Source organism: Periplaneta americana, chromosome 12 (genome assembly GCF_040183065.1).
Source record: "Periplaneta americana isolate PAMFEO1 chromosome 12, P.americana_PAMFEO1_priV1, whole genome shotgun sequence".
NCBI classification, from domain to species: Eukaryota; Metazoa; Arthropoda; class Insecta; order Blattodea; family Blattidae; genus Periplaneta; species Periplaneta americana.
Window position 1 is genome coordinate 99,519,419 of NC_091128.1, and position 14,218 is coordinate 99,533,636.

The following is a 14,218-nucleotide window of genomic DNA, read 5'->3' on the forward strand; positions in this document are numbered from 1 at the left end:
TTATATTTAACATTTAAAATTACAACATACATAGTTCTGTGTTACATGATATTAATGTAGCTACATAAGAACAATATATTGTATATAAATACAACATAGAAAACATAGTATTTTACTTTGTACTACTTTGCTCTTCTTTATGACTGCATTTGTTACAGTGCACGACAATATACTTCATTAAGCTTTTCTGCTTTCAAGTCATCAGACTACAATAATCGCATTGATTTTTCAAACAGAGCTTTTCTGCTTTCATTTCGTCAGACCACAATAATCGCATTGATTTTTCAAACAGAGCTTTTCTGCTTTCATTCCGTCAGACCACAATAATCGCATTGATTTTTCAAACAGAGCTTTTCTACTTTCATTTCGTCAGACCACAATAATCGCATTGATGTTTCAAACAGAGCTGCAATGGTAATATGATTTACTTTCTCTACTTCTTCGGATGTCAATAGAAACATTTTGCCCACACATTCAGTTTTAAGTGCCCCAACAATAATATTAGCAATGGATCTGTTTGCAATATTTGTCGTTTCGTCTATAGATACCCACAATTTTTCATCTTTTAATGTTTCTCTAATTACACGTAAGACACCTTCATAACATTTTGCTAAATAACCCGTACGCAGAGTAGATTGTCGGGATAGTGTTCTATCTGTATATTTTTGCAAAAATGATCTGACACATGAGTGTTTCAGTTTTTTTAATGGAATATTTGCCGTAACGAACATGTGGCCCAAGTCTTGGTAAAAATCACATTCCATATTTGAACTCGTGGGAATAGCTTCGACTTTCTTCAAATTCAACAACTTAAAACATTCCTTGTGTCTTTTAGAGTTGTAGTGTTTTTGTACATGGTATCTCTTGTTCTCCTGTAGATCGACTTTACATACCATGCATGTAAGTTTTTCACCATCCGTGGAAAAGTGCTGCGATCCGAACTCCTCAACAAATCGCTGCAATTGTACATGCCGAGGTTTCTTTTTTTTCCGCATATCGTAAACTATGTTGTAATGTAAAGGCAAATAAATAATTTGCACTTACGGTAAACACAAGTAGAACTAATTAGAAGGACTGCGATAGGAAAAAAGTAAATACAGGAAATAGTGTAGAAGGACCAATAAAGAAGAATATGAAGAAGACAGGAAATTCAAATACGCCAGGAAATGCACAGGTACTGAAAACTATCTAAGACAGCACATATAGCATCAGAGAGCTCTGTACGTACAATGACTGTACCTTGTAGGTAAGACCCCTTCCCCCACCTCGTGACGTAGACAAAGGTCTGGGTATAGTAAACTTGTATCCACTGATAACGTACCCCATCTACTCTCTTTGGTGATTACTGTGGCTGCGATGGCTGGTGATCATAGTATTTGTGGTGGTTCTGGTGAATGTTGATGTTTTGTAGGATGTGGTGATTATTGCTTGTGTCAGCTGTCGTGATTATTGTGGTTGTGGTGACAAGTGCGGTTGTGGCGGCTCTGGTGATTGTGATAGTGGCTGTTGTGGTGATTATTATGGATGTGGCAGCTATGGTGATTGTTGTGGTGGTGATGGCTCTGATGAGCATTGTGTTTATGGTGTCTTTGGTGATTATTATGGTTTTTGTGGCTCTGATGACCATTGTTTATGATGGCCTTGGTGATTATTGAGGTTGTGGCTTCTTTGGTGATTACTGTGACTGTGATGGGTCTGGTGACTATTGTGATTGTGGTGGCTTTAGTTATTGTGATAATGGCTTTTGTAATATTTATTGTCGTTAGGGCGTCTGTAGTGGCCAATTTGGCTGTCGTGGTTGTTATTATGGTTGGGACTATAATGATTATTGTGGTTGTGGCTTGTGTGGTGATTACTTTTGCTGTAGTGGCTATGGTTAATGCAGTTGTGATGACTATGATAATTATTGTAATTGCGATGGATCTGGTGATTATTGTAGTTATGATTGATGTGGTAATTATTGTAGTTTTGGTTGTTAATGCAGTTGTGGTGACTATGATAATTATTGTAATTGTGATGAATCTGGTGATTATTGTAGTTATGATTGATGTGGTAATTATTGTAGTTTTGGTTGACGTAGTGTTGTGGTTTTGGTGACTGGTGATCATAGTGATTGTGGTTTTGGCAGATGTGATTGTGATTATGGCGGTTGTGGTGATTATCGTGACTAATGACTTGGGTGTTTATTGTTGTTATGGTAGCTGTGATTATTATTGTGGTTGTGGCGGCTCTGGTAGTTATTGTGGTTTTAGCTACGGTTATGGTGCAGAAAGGTCGAGTCAAAGTTAAAATTAAATATTTTGCTGGTTCTAGCTTCAGTATTTTCGAATTATTCTTCTGGCTATGCGGATTCCAGTCGTTGTAGGAAGTTGAAATTGTAAATTAAATAATATTTGTACTTAAAAACACACAAAAATTTGCCTTCCTCAATTTCTAATTAGTAATTCTGCAATTGATGGTTTCCGTTGTTAAGGCTCAGTTTGTACCGGTAGCATATCTGACTAGAAATTCAAAGAACGTGGTTTGAAATTGAAGTTGTATTTCTCTATAGGTCTACTAGAGCAAGATATTTTGTTCCTTGCCTCATTCTTCCTATGTTAAGCGGTGACCTTGCGCCATGCTGACCACGTGGTCAGAGAGTCCAGCTACTGTTGGTTCAAAATCCTCACAATAGAACTCATTCCTTGAAAAGAGATGGTAACAAATTAGCTACAGGAATCGGCAAATCATAGCTGAATAGTGAACCTTTATTATTAGTAGCAGTAGCAGCAGGCCTAGTAGGATTATTCCCGTAATGTACGTACAGTAGTTTTAAAGATCTAAGTACAGTTTGGAAGTTCTGCGGAAGCGATTATTGTGGACTGGTAATGACGTCAAGAGCATGGATAATTAATTGTCCGGCAATAACGTAACGCCCTGTGAAATTTTAGAAGAAAGTCCTACGACCTATACAAAACTAGAAAGCTACTGACAGTTCAGCGGCTTCCAGGCATCAACATGGTAACAGCTCAAACCAGCCAACCAGGGTCCATGGTGACAGGTTGGCGTTGACGACTGTTTCATAGCGAGCACGTGGTAGCCAGCTGTTTTGTTCGGAAGAGTTTAGTCTTCGTTATTGTGTGTCAGAAAGTATTGTTGTTCTATCGTGGCTATTATTTCGTAGTTATTCCGACTACTTAAAAAAATGCATATTTCTCTACGAGATGCGGAATCTTCTACCGCAGTGTTTCTTGTATGCCTAGCCTACTATTGAAAAGAATTTAGGTTTAAAATTTAAAAAATCAATTACCACAAGATGTTAATGGAGAGAACTAACACTATCTTCGGTTCTGTAAAACAAACTTTTATTTAAGTATACCTCAGAAAGTCGACATGTTGTCTGCGTGAATTTTTAAAATCACTGTCCATATTTTGAGAGACGTAACTTCATTTAGCGATATAACTGGGAAAAGATTAATTAATTATCCATCTTGTAGGATCGTCAGAAATAGGATTACTGTCATCTTTCTTTAAGTCATCGAGATAAAATTAAGTAGGTCTAATTGATTCCGCGTCATTATTGCTGATACTATATCAGAAACGCCTGGCTCATAAACCACACGCCCCACTATTGGCTGTAGGCCTATTATTCGCCACAGTATGACACTCAGTTTTATGTAGGCCTGAATAATGTAGATCCACCGACTGTGGTGTATTCTGGATATTCTCTGTAGGCCTATTATTCGCCACAGTATGACACTCAGTTTTATGTAGGCCTGAATAATGTAGATCCACCGACTGTGGTGTATTCTGGATATTCTCTGTAGGACTTAGTAGTCCAGCTTCTCGGCACTAGAGCCATGAACCACGTTTGTAATGTTAGGATGAATAACGATAAATTAAAGGCTCTCGTAGTGTACAAAAGAATGGTGTAGAGTAGCGGTCATCAGTACAGTGCACCCTCGGGCTAGCGTCTCTGCTGACGAGTATGCTTCCTCCCTCTCCCTTCTGCACGACGGTTCATATTGCAATACACTTCTTACCCGGTACCCATTTCAGCGAGTGCTGACGATCGTTGGTGTAGAATAAGTGAAATGTGAAAATCGTGACATACCAGCGTGGCCGAGAGAGAAATCTACATTCTGTTTCATGTCATAAGTAGTCCTACTTTCTTCGTGGTTGTCCAAAATTTATCGAAATCACGTTGATTTGAAATTCGTTATATTTATACCTGTATAATTTCAATATCTTGTGTTAGTACATTACGCTTGTTCCAATTTGAATGCGAAGTATACGCATTGTTTTATTCTGATGTCCAACGAACTTCATCTGTGTTTATCGATATTAGTTCACAAAAGTACAAACTTAATAATTTAAAAAATGATCTCTATAAAAATTAGTTATACATAATAAATATACAATTTCCTAAACTAATTAATTTATCGCAAATCTCAATAATTTATTGGTTCAAACTTGCACTTACGTCTGGTCATCTGTGTGTATTCAGCAATGTATCTCAGAAACTTCAGTTCCCAAAGTTTTCTTTTCTGCTATTATTCTCATGTCCGTAGTGAGGGAATATGCCATCATTAGACTTGATTTACTTACTTACTTACTTACAAATGGCTTTTAAGGAACCCGAAGGTTCATTGCCGCCCTCACATAAGCCAGCGGTCCCTATCCTGAGCAAGATTAATCCAGTCTCTATCATCATACCCCACCTCCCTCAAATCCATTTTAATATTATCCTCCCATCTACGTCTCGGCCTCCCTAAAGGTCTTTTTCCCTCCGGTCTCCCAACTAACACTCTATATGCATTTCTGGATTCGCCCATACGTGCTACATGCCCTGCCCATCTCAAACGTCTGGATTTAATGTTCCTAATTATGTCAGGTGAAGAACATTAGACTTGATTACACTATTATAAATGTATTAATTTGTCCTACAGAATAATATCTGTAATATTTACAATTAATATTTGAGGAGAAAAATTCGCTCCGGCGCCGGGGATCGAACCCGGGTCCTTGGTTCTACGTATCGAGCGCTCTGACCACTGAGCTACGCCAAATCCAATCCACAGCACCGGATAACATATATCTGTACAGATTACTGTGCACTTAACTGCGGATTCCCGGCCAAACAAATCACTCAGCTGAGTGCGCCCCTAGTATAATGACAGTTGACATACGACATATACGTCAACATATAGGCCTATGCCTAACTTGGAATCAGGCCACAAAGGGAAACATTGAAGGAGAGTCGATCCGGTGCTGTGGATTGGATTCGGTGTAGCTCAGTGGTCAGAGCGCTTGGTACGTAGAACCAAGGACCCGGGTTCGATCCCCGGCGCCGGAGCGAATTTTTCTCCTCAAATATTAATTGGTTACACTAGTTACATTGGTTCATGGCCTATCTGCTAATATCTTTAGCAGTTTGCTGTGATTCATAATGTTGTTACAGTAAGAATTTTACATTTTATCATTTCTTTTGTTTCACCACTTATCTTGGAAAGAGTGCCCATACTGGGTTCGGGGAAAGATGTATTCTACATCAAAACAAGGCTTATGAATTCAGTATTGATTTTAAGGAGAGAATTGGAATTTGGAAATTATAATATACAGTATCACCTTTCTAACATCTTTCACCTTTCCTTCTTGTGAGCAAACTGATAAGAGTGATAAGTGATTTTGGACAAGTCCATTTTTTCCAAAATGTTGCCCTCTACCTATAGCAGCGTTTTTCAACCTTTTTTTGGCACTCTAAAGTTATAATTATAATCCCGAGGCCCACTCATAATCTAAACCAGTGGTTCCTAACTAGGAGAGAGTTTTCTTTCATAAAATAAATAAAATAAGATATTTTTTAAAGTTGGTTCATAATGACACTTGTAGAGAAAAAGTTGCAGTTGGGGTTTTTCTCGGAGTTCTCCCGTTTCCCTATATTCGGCATCTACGTCATTCCGTCAACATTTCTCCATTCCGTAATCATTCCAGAGCATTCCCGAACGTCGGCAGGCGACGCGTGGAGAGAAACGATTGGGGTTGTTTGTTAGGAACCTGGATACGCATCGAACTTCAGTTTGGTCAGCCGGTATAGGTTTGGGAGCTCATCTAATACAGGCCTGCACAAACAGCGCTCAAGAGCGGGAGAGCGGTGTTTGCCGCTCGCCGAAACGGACAGGAAGATACGTCAGAATGACATAGACTTGCAGGAGAGGGAAACGATCACTCAGCTATCTAGTGGAGTGCAATGTGTAGGCCTATTCTCAGTAATTGTTTCACGTTGCTTACAGTACAGTACGGAGGAATCTAAAAGACGGAACATAACATTTAACATTTAACGATTTACAGCTCGAACTTATTGATCTTCAATGTGACCTAAGGGCTAAAGATCGTTTGAATAATACTACTAGCCTGGTTGAGTTTACAAGACTAAACATTAACAATAATGTCCACGACTACACAGGCTGGCTGTGAAAATGATTGCTACGTTTGGCTCAACATTTATATTTGTGAGCAACTGTTTTCTATAATCAACTTTAATAAAGGCAGACATCGCACATCTGTAACTGATGTTTCATTATGATCAGTAGGCTACTGTTCCTTTCAGCTGCCAACAGCATAAAACCTCGTTTTTATGTACTGATAAATAAAAATATAACAAAATGATATTGTACATTTAAGTAGCTATAGAATTTATATTACTTCTGTAAAATAAATATTTCTTTATTAATTAATATAGTCTTGCAAACACTGAACGGGAATTCATTTCATAAGCACTCGTAATAGTACTTCCTTTTGTGTATATTTTGTACGAGATCACCCCTTCTTCCAGTCCACCCTTATACAGAGCGCAGCTAATATCTGCATTCCGCTCATGAGCTGTGAGCCGGCTCGGAGAGCGCAAACCTTGTGTAGGCCTGGTCTAATAGATCAATTAGATCTAATATGGCCGCAGTGTTGTGTCGTAGTGCCCCCTCCCTTAAATTGAAATTCAGTTCAAGGTTTGTACGATATTCTAACTTTACTGATCTGGCAGCCCTGGTTACGCGTCAGTTATTCTCTCCTCTGTCGATCGCACCCTACATATGTTTACTGAATCTTAACTTGTGTCACTTTCGCTGACAGTTGACTATTGTGTGTTCACTTTTTTACTGCTCTTTTCACATTTATTGTTCCAATTTTGTTACGACAATCTTTATTATTTTCATTTTTTCGGAGCACACCTGATCATTTGCAACACCCGGTTAAAAATGGCTGCTCTATAGAGATGATAGCTCGTGACTTGAGATGATCGTCAGTTGTGTTTGTGCGCAGATCGTTTTTTACTTTTCTCATGCACGTTCTGTTGAGCAGCTGGATGCTACAGTACATCCGGAGAGCAATGTCAACGTTTGGATAAATCTGCTGTAGTCAATGTTGCCAACATCATGTATAAGAAATATTATCTGCGAGTTATAGTTTCCAGTAGACCTACCTTAAAGTTACCTGAGAATTGCATTTAATTTTTGTAATATTCAGATAAAATAGATACATGCTTTTCATTTAACTAGTCATATAGGGCTACAAATGAATAATAGATGTTATTTGACTGAAAATAATATATAAACCACTATAAAATCTCGAAGCACATACCATAACACAAAATTGTGAGAAGCATGGTAGGCTATCTGGCCAATATATTTCAAAATTACTAACTTTCAAATTGTCTAAAAAAAAAGTGACGTTTCCGTAATCGACTATTGGGGACACTTATAATCTAAAATATCGTGTCAATTCAACATACAGGGCTCCTACAAACGACCTTTCCGGTTTCGGACACATAAACTTTACATTCTATGAATATGAGGTGCATTAAAATGGCTCCAATGGAAAGAGAAACTCAAAAAGTTTAGTTGTGCCAAAATTCTTTTCCTAGTTGGTAACACTGTCTCATAACAGCGCATATAAACAAATTTGTTCATTGTTGAGGCGAAATGGCTGCTATGGAGGACAGAAAAGCTTGATTTTCTTGTGAACCAGTCGGTTATTAATGTGAAACGGCATTACCGAACAAAGTCTGGTGCAGATCCACCCAGTGGGTCTACAATCCGTAAATGGTACACTGATTTTAAGGCAAGATTCTTCGCAAGCGGTTACGATTTCATCAGTACCGACTACAGTTGCTGCAAGCCCTAAAACTAGAGGACAAAGCGCTATGAAGAAATTTCTACATGAGTATGCAGATCTTAATTGAAAACGATGATGAATTTATTCGTTCCGTGGTGTTTTCTGACGAAGCCACTTTTCATATTTCTGGTAATGTGAACAGACATAACCTCAGAATCTGGGGGTCGGAAAATACGCGTACCTACGTGGAACTTGACTAGGCTATAGACTTGATGTGTGTCGTGTTACCAGGGGAGAATACATTGAACATCTTTAAGGTAAGGAACTAAACGTTTTGAGTTTCTCTCTCTATTGGTACTATTTGTGTGCACTTCAGATTCGTAGAACATAAATTACATGTGTTCGAAACCGGAAAGGTTTTTGTAGGAGCCGTGTATTAAGAAATATTAATACTGTAGTGGCTTTCCATCTGAAGAAACGGTTTTATTTAAAAATTTTCCGCCCCTGAAAATTTGCCGCCGTAGGCAGCTGCCTAATCTACTTATGCGTATATTTGTCCCTGGCTCCAGGAGTGGCATGTGATGATTCATATTATGTTTCAGGTTTGGAGAACGATACTCACATAAATAATACGTTTATGAAGAAATACAATAGTTCAAATATTGACATAGATATGATTAGAGAAAATAATATTCGTACTCCACATCACAAAAACGATCCTACAGAAACATTTCCAGTACCACAATATAAATCTACAGCAGAAGGGAAACAATTAAATCTGTCAGATTCAACAGAATTTCAGCTTTATTTTAATGGCGGGACTTCAAGTAACTCCTCCACATCACGTGTCACTGCGCCGAGCAGCGATTATAACAATGTACATAAAACACATGAAATGGAGTCGAAACAATTGAACAATGCAGAAAATGCTACTGATGTTAAAAGTAATGGATGGTCTGTAAGAAGTAGAGACGCTGATCTAAAAGGAATATCCGATGACTACACGAAACTTCGTAAACATTTCGGTGACAGTGAAACAATTTCTGAAGTCAAAAGGGACGAAGATTTGGACATGATGGAAATTGTGGAACGCTGTTTCTATTACGGTTCAAAGATGGGGAGATACTGTAAAAAAGGTAAAGGCAAGGGATCTCTAGAGAATGTTGTGACAATAATCGACAGTGTTGTCAAGATCATTGGAGCAATGCCGAATTTAGTACCGGCACGTTCGACTGTGTCCTCTTTTGCCAATACCCCTATCCAACTTCTACCTCCCGCCCCTCCAACACCGCAACAGATAATATTGTTGCAGCCTGGTCCAGTAGGACAACCCGGAGTTCCCGGAATGCCTGGGCTTCCAGGAGCACCTGGACAGACTGGAGCACCTGGAAGTTCTGGAGCACAAGGACTTCCAGGGATACCTGGGCAACATGGGCTTTTGGGAGTTCCTGGGGAACACGGAATACCGGGAGTTCCTGGAGTACCCGGAGGAAGCGGAGTACCTGGATTATCCGGAGTAGGCGGAGTTCCTGGGATACCCGGAGGAAGCGGAGTTCCTGGGATACCCGGAGGAGGCGGAGTTCCTGGGATACCCGGAGGAAGCGGAGTTTCTGGGATACCCGGAGGAAGCGGAATTCCTGGGATACCCGGAGGAGGCGGAATTCCTGGGATACCCGGAGGAGGCGGAGTTCCTGGGATACCCGGAGAAGGCGGAGTCCCTGGGATACCCGGAGAAGGCGGAGTCCCTGGTATACCCGGAGGAGGCGGAGTTCCGGGAATACCTGGTGTACCTGGATGGGTTGCTGTTAAAGATGTGCATAACCATTCTCCTCAGAATGGGTGGAACATAAATTTCTTCTTACTGATTAAGAATAGTATGAATAGTCAATATCAAGGCATAGGTGATTGTATAGAGAACCAACTAATGGGAAGAAAGGTGTATTATACGTTTTATCACTACAATATACAAACTGGTATCAAAGTAGAAATTTTGGCTTACACATATTATCGCTGGCAGGAAGATAACGCGGTTAAGATAGTGCTGCGTTTTGTAGATCGTGATTTCAGTATGTTCTTTTACATAGAATGCATTACCTACCAACAACAAACAATCACAATTACACCTGGGATAGTCAACGAGCTGTATTTTACGGTTTATAGTAAGGCAGTTAATTTTTGTCATAATATAATGCCTCTTGATGTTCTCACAGTTTGTAACTTCGATGACAGTAGAAGTTTTCTTCCTGAAGGAAGCCAGTCAATTGGATTTTTTATTAGTCAGTAATTTTCCTCGATGCCTCGTACAATAATAGCGACATACCGGTGACGGATTTGTCCAGTAATATTAAGAAATGATCAAATAACATTTAATAAATTGATAATTTAAATTTGACCTCGAGCGCACCTTTCTTGAGGGTGTAGGCCTACTATGTTCTACTTCGAAGTTGCGCAGTGGCATGAGCGCAGCTATGAATATTATGGGAGAGACAGACTATACTTTCCGTCAAGTACGAAGGCGGGCCGAGCCATATATGTACAATTGCATGATCACTTGAGCTAATCTGTTTTGGTTAGTAGCAGAATCTGAAGCAGCTAATATTGTCTGGCTCACCTTCATTCGGGGGATCCGTCGAAGTTTCTTTCGGCATGATTACAAGCTTTCGTTATCGACCTCTAATGTCTTGAAAATTTCAGTATTTCTTTCCGTCAGACTTAAGGTCTTCATAAATTTGCATACAAAAACTGTAATTTTCATATATCTGAGGTAATCAATAGCCATTAAAACACACGCATAAATCTGACAAAAAATAGTTACTCTTCATTCTGAAGTCGCAGAAATTTAAATAGAAACCATGAGAGCTATGAACTCATTGCGTATGAAAATGTTACCTTCCTATGTACGTTATTTTTCATAAAATGTATTAATCAAAATTGTTTCGCAGAGAATTAAAGGAAAGTAAAATATTTGTTTAGTAATGATTATATTTCTATGCCTTTGCTCCTTCGACTGTTATAATATTATTCGTATTTTACAGAAAAAGTAAATAGGCCTATGTCTAGAGTTCCGTTACAACTTTAAGCTATTACAAAGTTGCAAGTTTTCAAGACGAAAATATTCAATCACATTAACTTCAGTTATATTTCCGATGCTTGCGTAGCTGTTCAAATTATTGTAGAACTAAAAACAATTGAGGCGTTCCCAGGAATAAGAACTTAACACGTACACTGACGTTCAAAGATATCATGGTCGTGTAAGCGAACTTTCTAATCACGAGAGAAGTCAGAACCAAAGATATAACAAATTGACGAACTTTGAAATAGTTCCGCTAGTTCTCAATACCATTATTGAGGCGATTAAAAAAGTGTCGGAGAAAATGATTATGTAGTTTAAGCCTAAATTATTTTCATAATTGACCATATCTGCGATTTCCAGCTAAACCCAGTGTTTTACAATCAGGAGAGGGGGATGATATATTGAATTCTATAATGTGGGTATATTTATGGGCGATTGGCACACTATTATCTTCGCCATCTACTCATAGAAGTAATAACTAAAGAAGCCACACTTACACCAACAAATTACCGATCATTATCGATTAGTAGTGTTGGGTATCTTTGGACGCCAGTATATTTCGTTTTTCCCTGCATATTATATTGAATCGTTAGTAACACGTCTCCCTCCTGGAAAAATATTATTTCCCTCCAACAAACACAGTGTCCTCTAGAAATATTTGAATGTTGTTACGCGCAAAGCTCTCGTTCCAGATCTAAAATGTTTGATGCTCTGTATCTCAAATTCAACATTTTGTGGTTCAATTCTTGTTTCATAGAACGCCTTAATTATTCTTGCCTTATCGTCTTCATTAAAATTGGCTCGTATATGAAGCAATCATATGTCATGGGAACGAATAATTCTGTTTACACTGAATGTTGTTGAAATAAATATTTTATTATTATAGAAACATTTTTTACATGATTAATACTTCTTAAATTCCGTTTTTTAAGTCTGTAGAGTATAGGAGACGAAAGAAGTCCTTTGCACAAGTGGTGAGCGGAGGGGACCAGGTCAGTGATCGCTCTGGAGAAAAGCGTTACTTGAAGACGAAAATCTAAAATGCTACTTACAATTATTTATCACTTTCTGCTACGCGCATCGTACCCCTTAGCGGCCGTGGGCCGATGTAGCCCGCAACACACCCCTGCATGACGGGCTCCGTCCATTCGCTTGTCATCAGATCTATCCAAATGCGTCGACTTACTCTACAGATTTCAGAAACGGAGTATAGACAATATAGAACTTTTTCAAGCCACAACTTTACTGTAAAATACCTTGGCCTGCATTTAGATGAATGGCTAACATGGAAACATCATGTCAAAGCAAAGAGAATGGAAGCTAAACTCTAGTTCAATCGGCTAGCTTGGCTGTTAAATAAGCGCTCTCAACAATCCCTGTACAACAAAATTATTATCTACAGGTGATTCAGTGACTATGTTACAAACGCTTATGGATGGTAGAGGAGACAATTATGAACAACTTTCATATAGGAACCTATGTCCGGAAACATTCCGTTTGGTAGTTACAAGCCTAGATATGTTATGTTGTCTTTTACTCTTCCATAAATGAAATGCATATAAGCAAGTTGCAAGATTTAATCAGTCAAAATATCATTTACGATGCCAACTAGCTTATACCATGTTTATGAGAAATCACCAAGGTTTGGAGGAACGAGTTGTCTGCAACAAAACTTCTGCCTTGAGTTCGATTCTAGCTGGTTACACTGACTAACATATCTAGGCTTGTAACTACCAAACAGAATGTTTCCGGAATAGGTTCCTATACGAAAGTTGTTCATAATTGTCTCCTCTATCATCCATAAGCGTTTGTAACATAGTCACTGAATCACTCTGTATAAAACAGTAATTACTGTAGACCGATATGGACATATGGAATACAATTGTGGGGTTCTGCCAGCAATTGCAACATAGATAGATATTTTAAGAAGATTCGAAGCTAACTCTCTTCTCTGTATATCCAGTGCACCATGGTTAGTATCTAATATTAACTTACACCGTGACCTGGGAATCCTCACCATCAAGGAAGAAATCACCTTCTACAGTTGTCGCTATCAGCGGCGAGTGGTGACTCAACTTACTTCAAATCCTCTGGCCATTCAACTTACTGAACAATATCGCCTCAAGCGCCATCACATTCTTGATTTGACATTTCGTTTTGTGAACAATAACTAGAGTGTTGTCTAACAACTCTTAGATTTTCTTGTCCAGTCTTGCAACACATTTACTGAATGTACCTTTGGGAACAGATTGTAAAGCAGCAGTGATTAATAAAAAATCAATTACTTCACGATTGCCCTTAATTGTTTCCTGTTGTTTACATTATTTTAGTTACGGAAGTGGTTCATTCAGCGTGACGTAGGAATTCGAATGTCACGCTGTAGCTCAGCACTATAAGTTACTTCTTTTTTTGAAAGATGGGACATGACAGGAGCGTTGCGATGGAAAAACAACTGAATGTCACATAGTGTGGTAGGTCTGTTGCCATGGTAACAACGGTTGAGTTGCCAAACTTCCCGTTCCTACGTGACGAGTGCTTAATAGCTCTCTTGGCGACATTTATTGTGCACACAATGTTAGCATTGGTAAGTTTCGTCTTTGATTCTCGGTTGATTTTTGTATTGTTTTCATACCTTCGCGTCAATTGTCAACGAATATTTTAACATGAGCGATCTTAACGTCAATTGCTAGCGGGCAGCGTGGTAGTCCATATTGGCAACACAGCACTGTAGTTCCAAGCTCGGCCGTTTAACTGCCATGTCCCATCTTTCAAAAACACGAGTATAGCTTGCAGGTCTTCCATCCAGAAGACTCGGATTCGCTTCACGGTCCGGTCGTGATGGAATTCGTTGCAGACACAGCATACGTTGCAGAGGGTTTTGATTTACTAAAAGATTCTTAAATTATATTTTGAGGTAATTTCTTTCTAAAAGAGACAATATAAGTTATCCCACAATTCAGCGATCACTTTCTAGCTCGACTAGCCAGCCGCGTCTGTGGTTCAGCACTAGCATACTGGTATTCTATTTGGGCGGTACGTGTTCGATCCCCAACATCC

The 14,218-nt window shown here is 38.9% G+C and overlaps 1 protein-coding gene across 1 annotated transcript in view; it reads left to right on the forward strand.

The window, feature by feature from the left end:
* Positions 1–12,050, forward strand: part of LOC138709971 (collagen alpha-2(IV) chain-like) — a 65,628-nt gene extending 53,578 nt beyond the window's left edge. The window contains exons 9-10 of the mRNA XM_069840653.1: positions 1,438–1,644; positions 8,691–12,050. Of these exons, the coding sequence (XP_069696754.1) occupies positions 1,438–1,644; positions 8,691–10,372 (1,889 nt within the window). The 3' untranslated portion in view covers positions 10,373–12,050. The remainder of the gene's footprint in view (positions 1–1,437; positions 1,645–8,690) is intronic.
* The last annotated feature ends 2,168 nt before the right edge of the window (positions 12,051–14,218 follow it).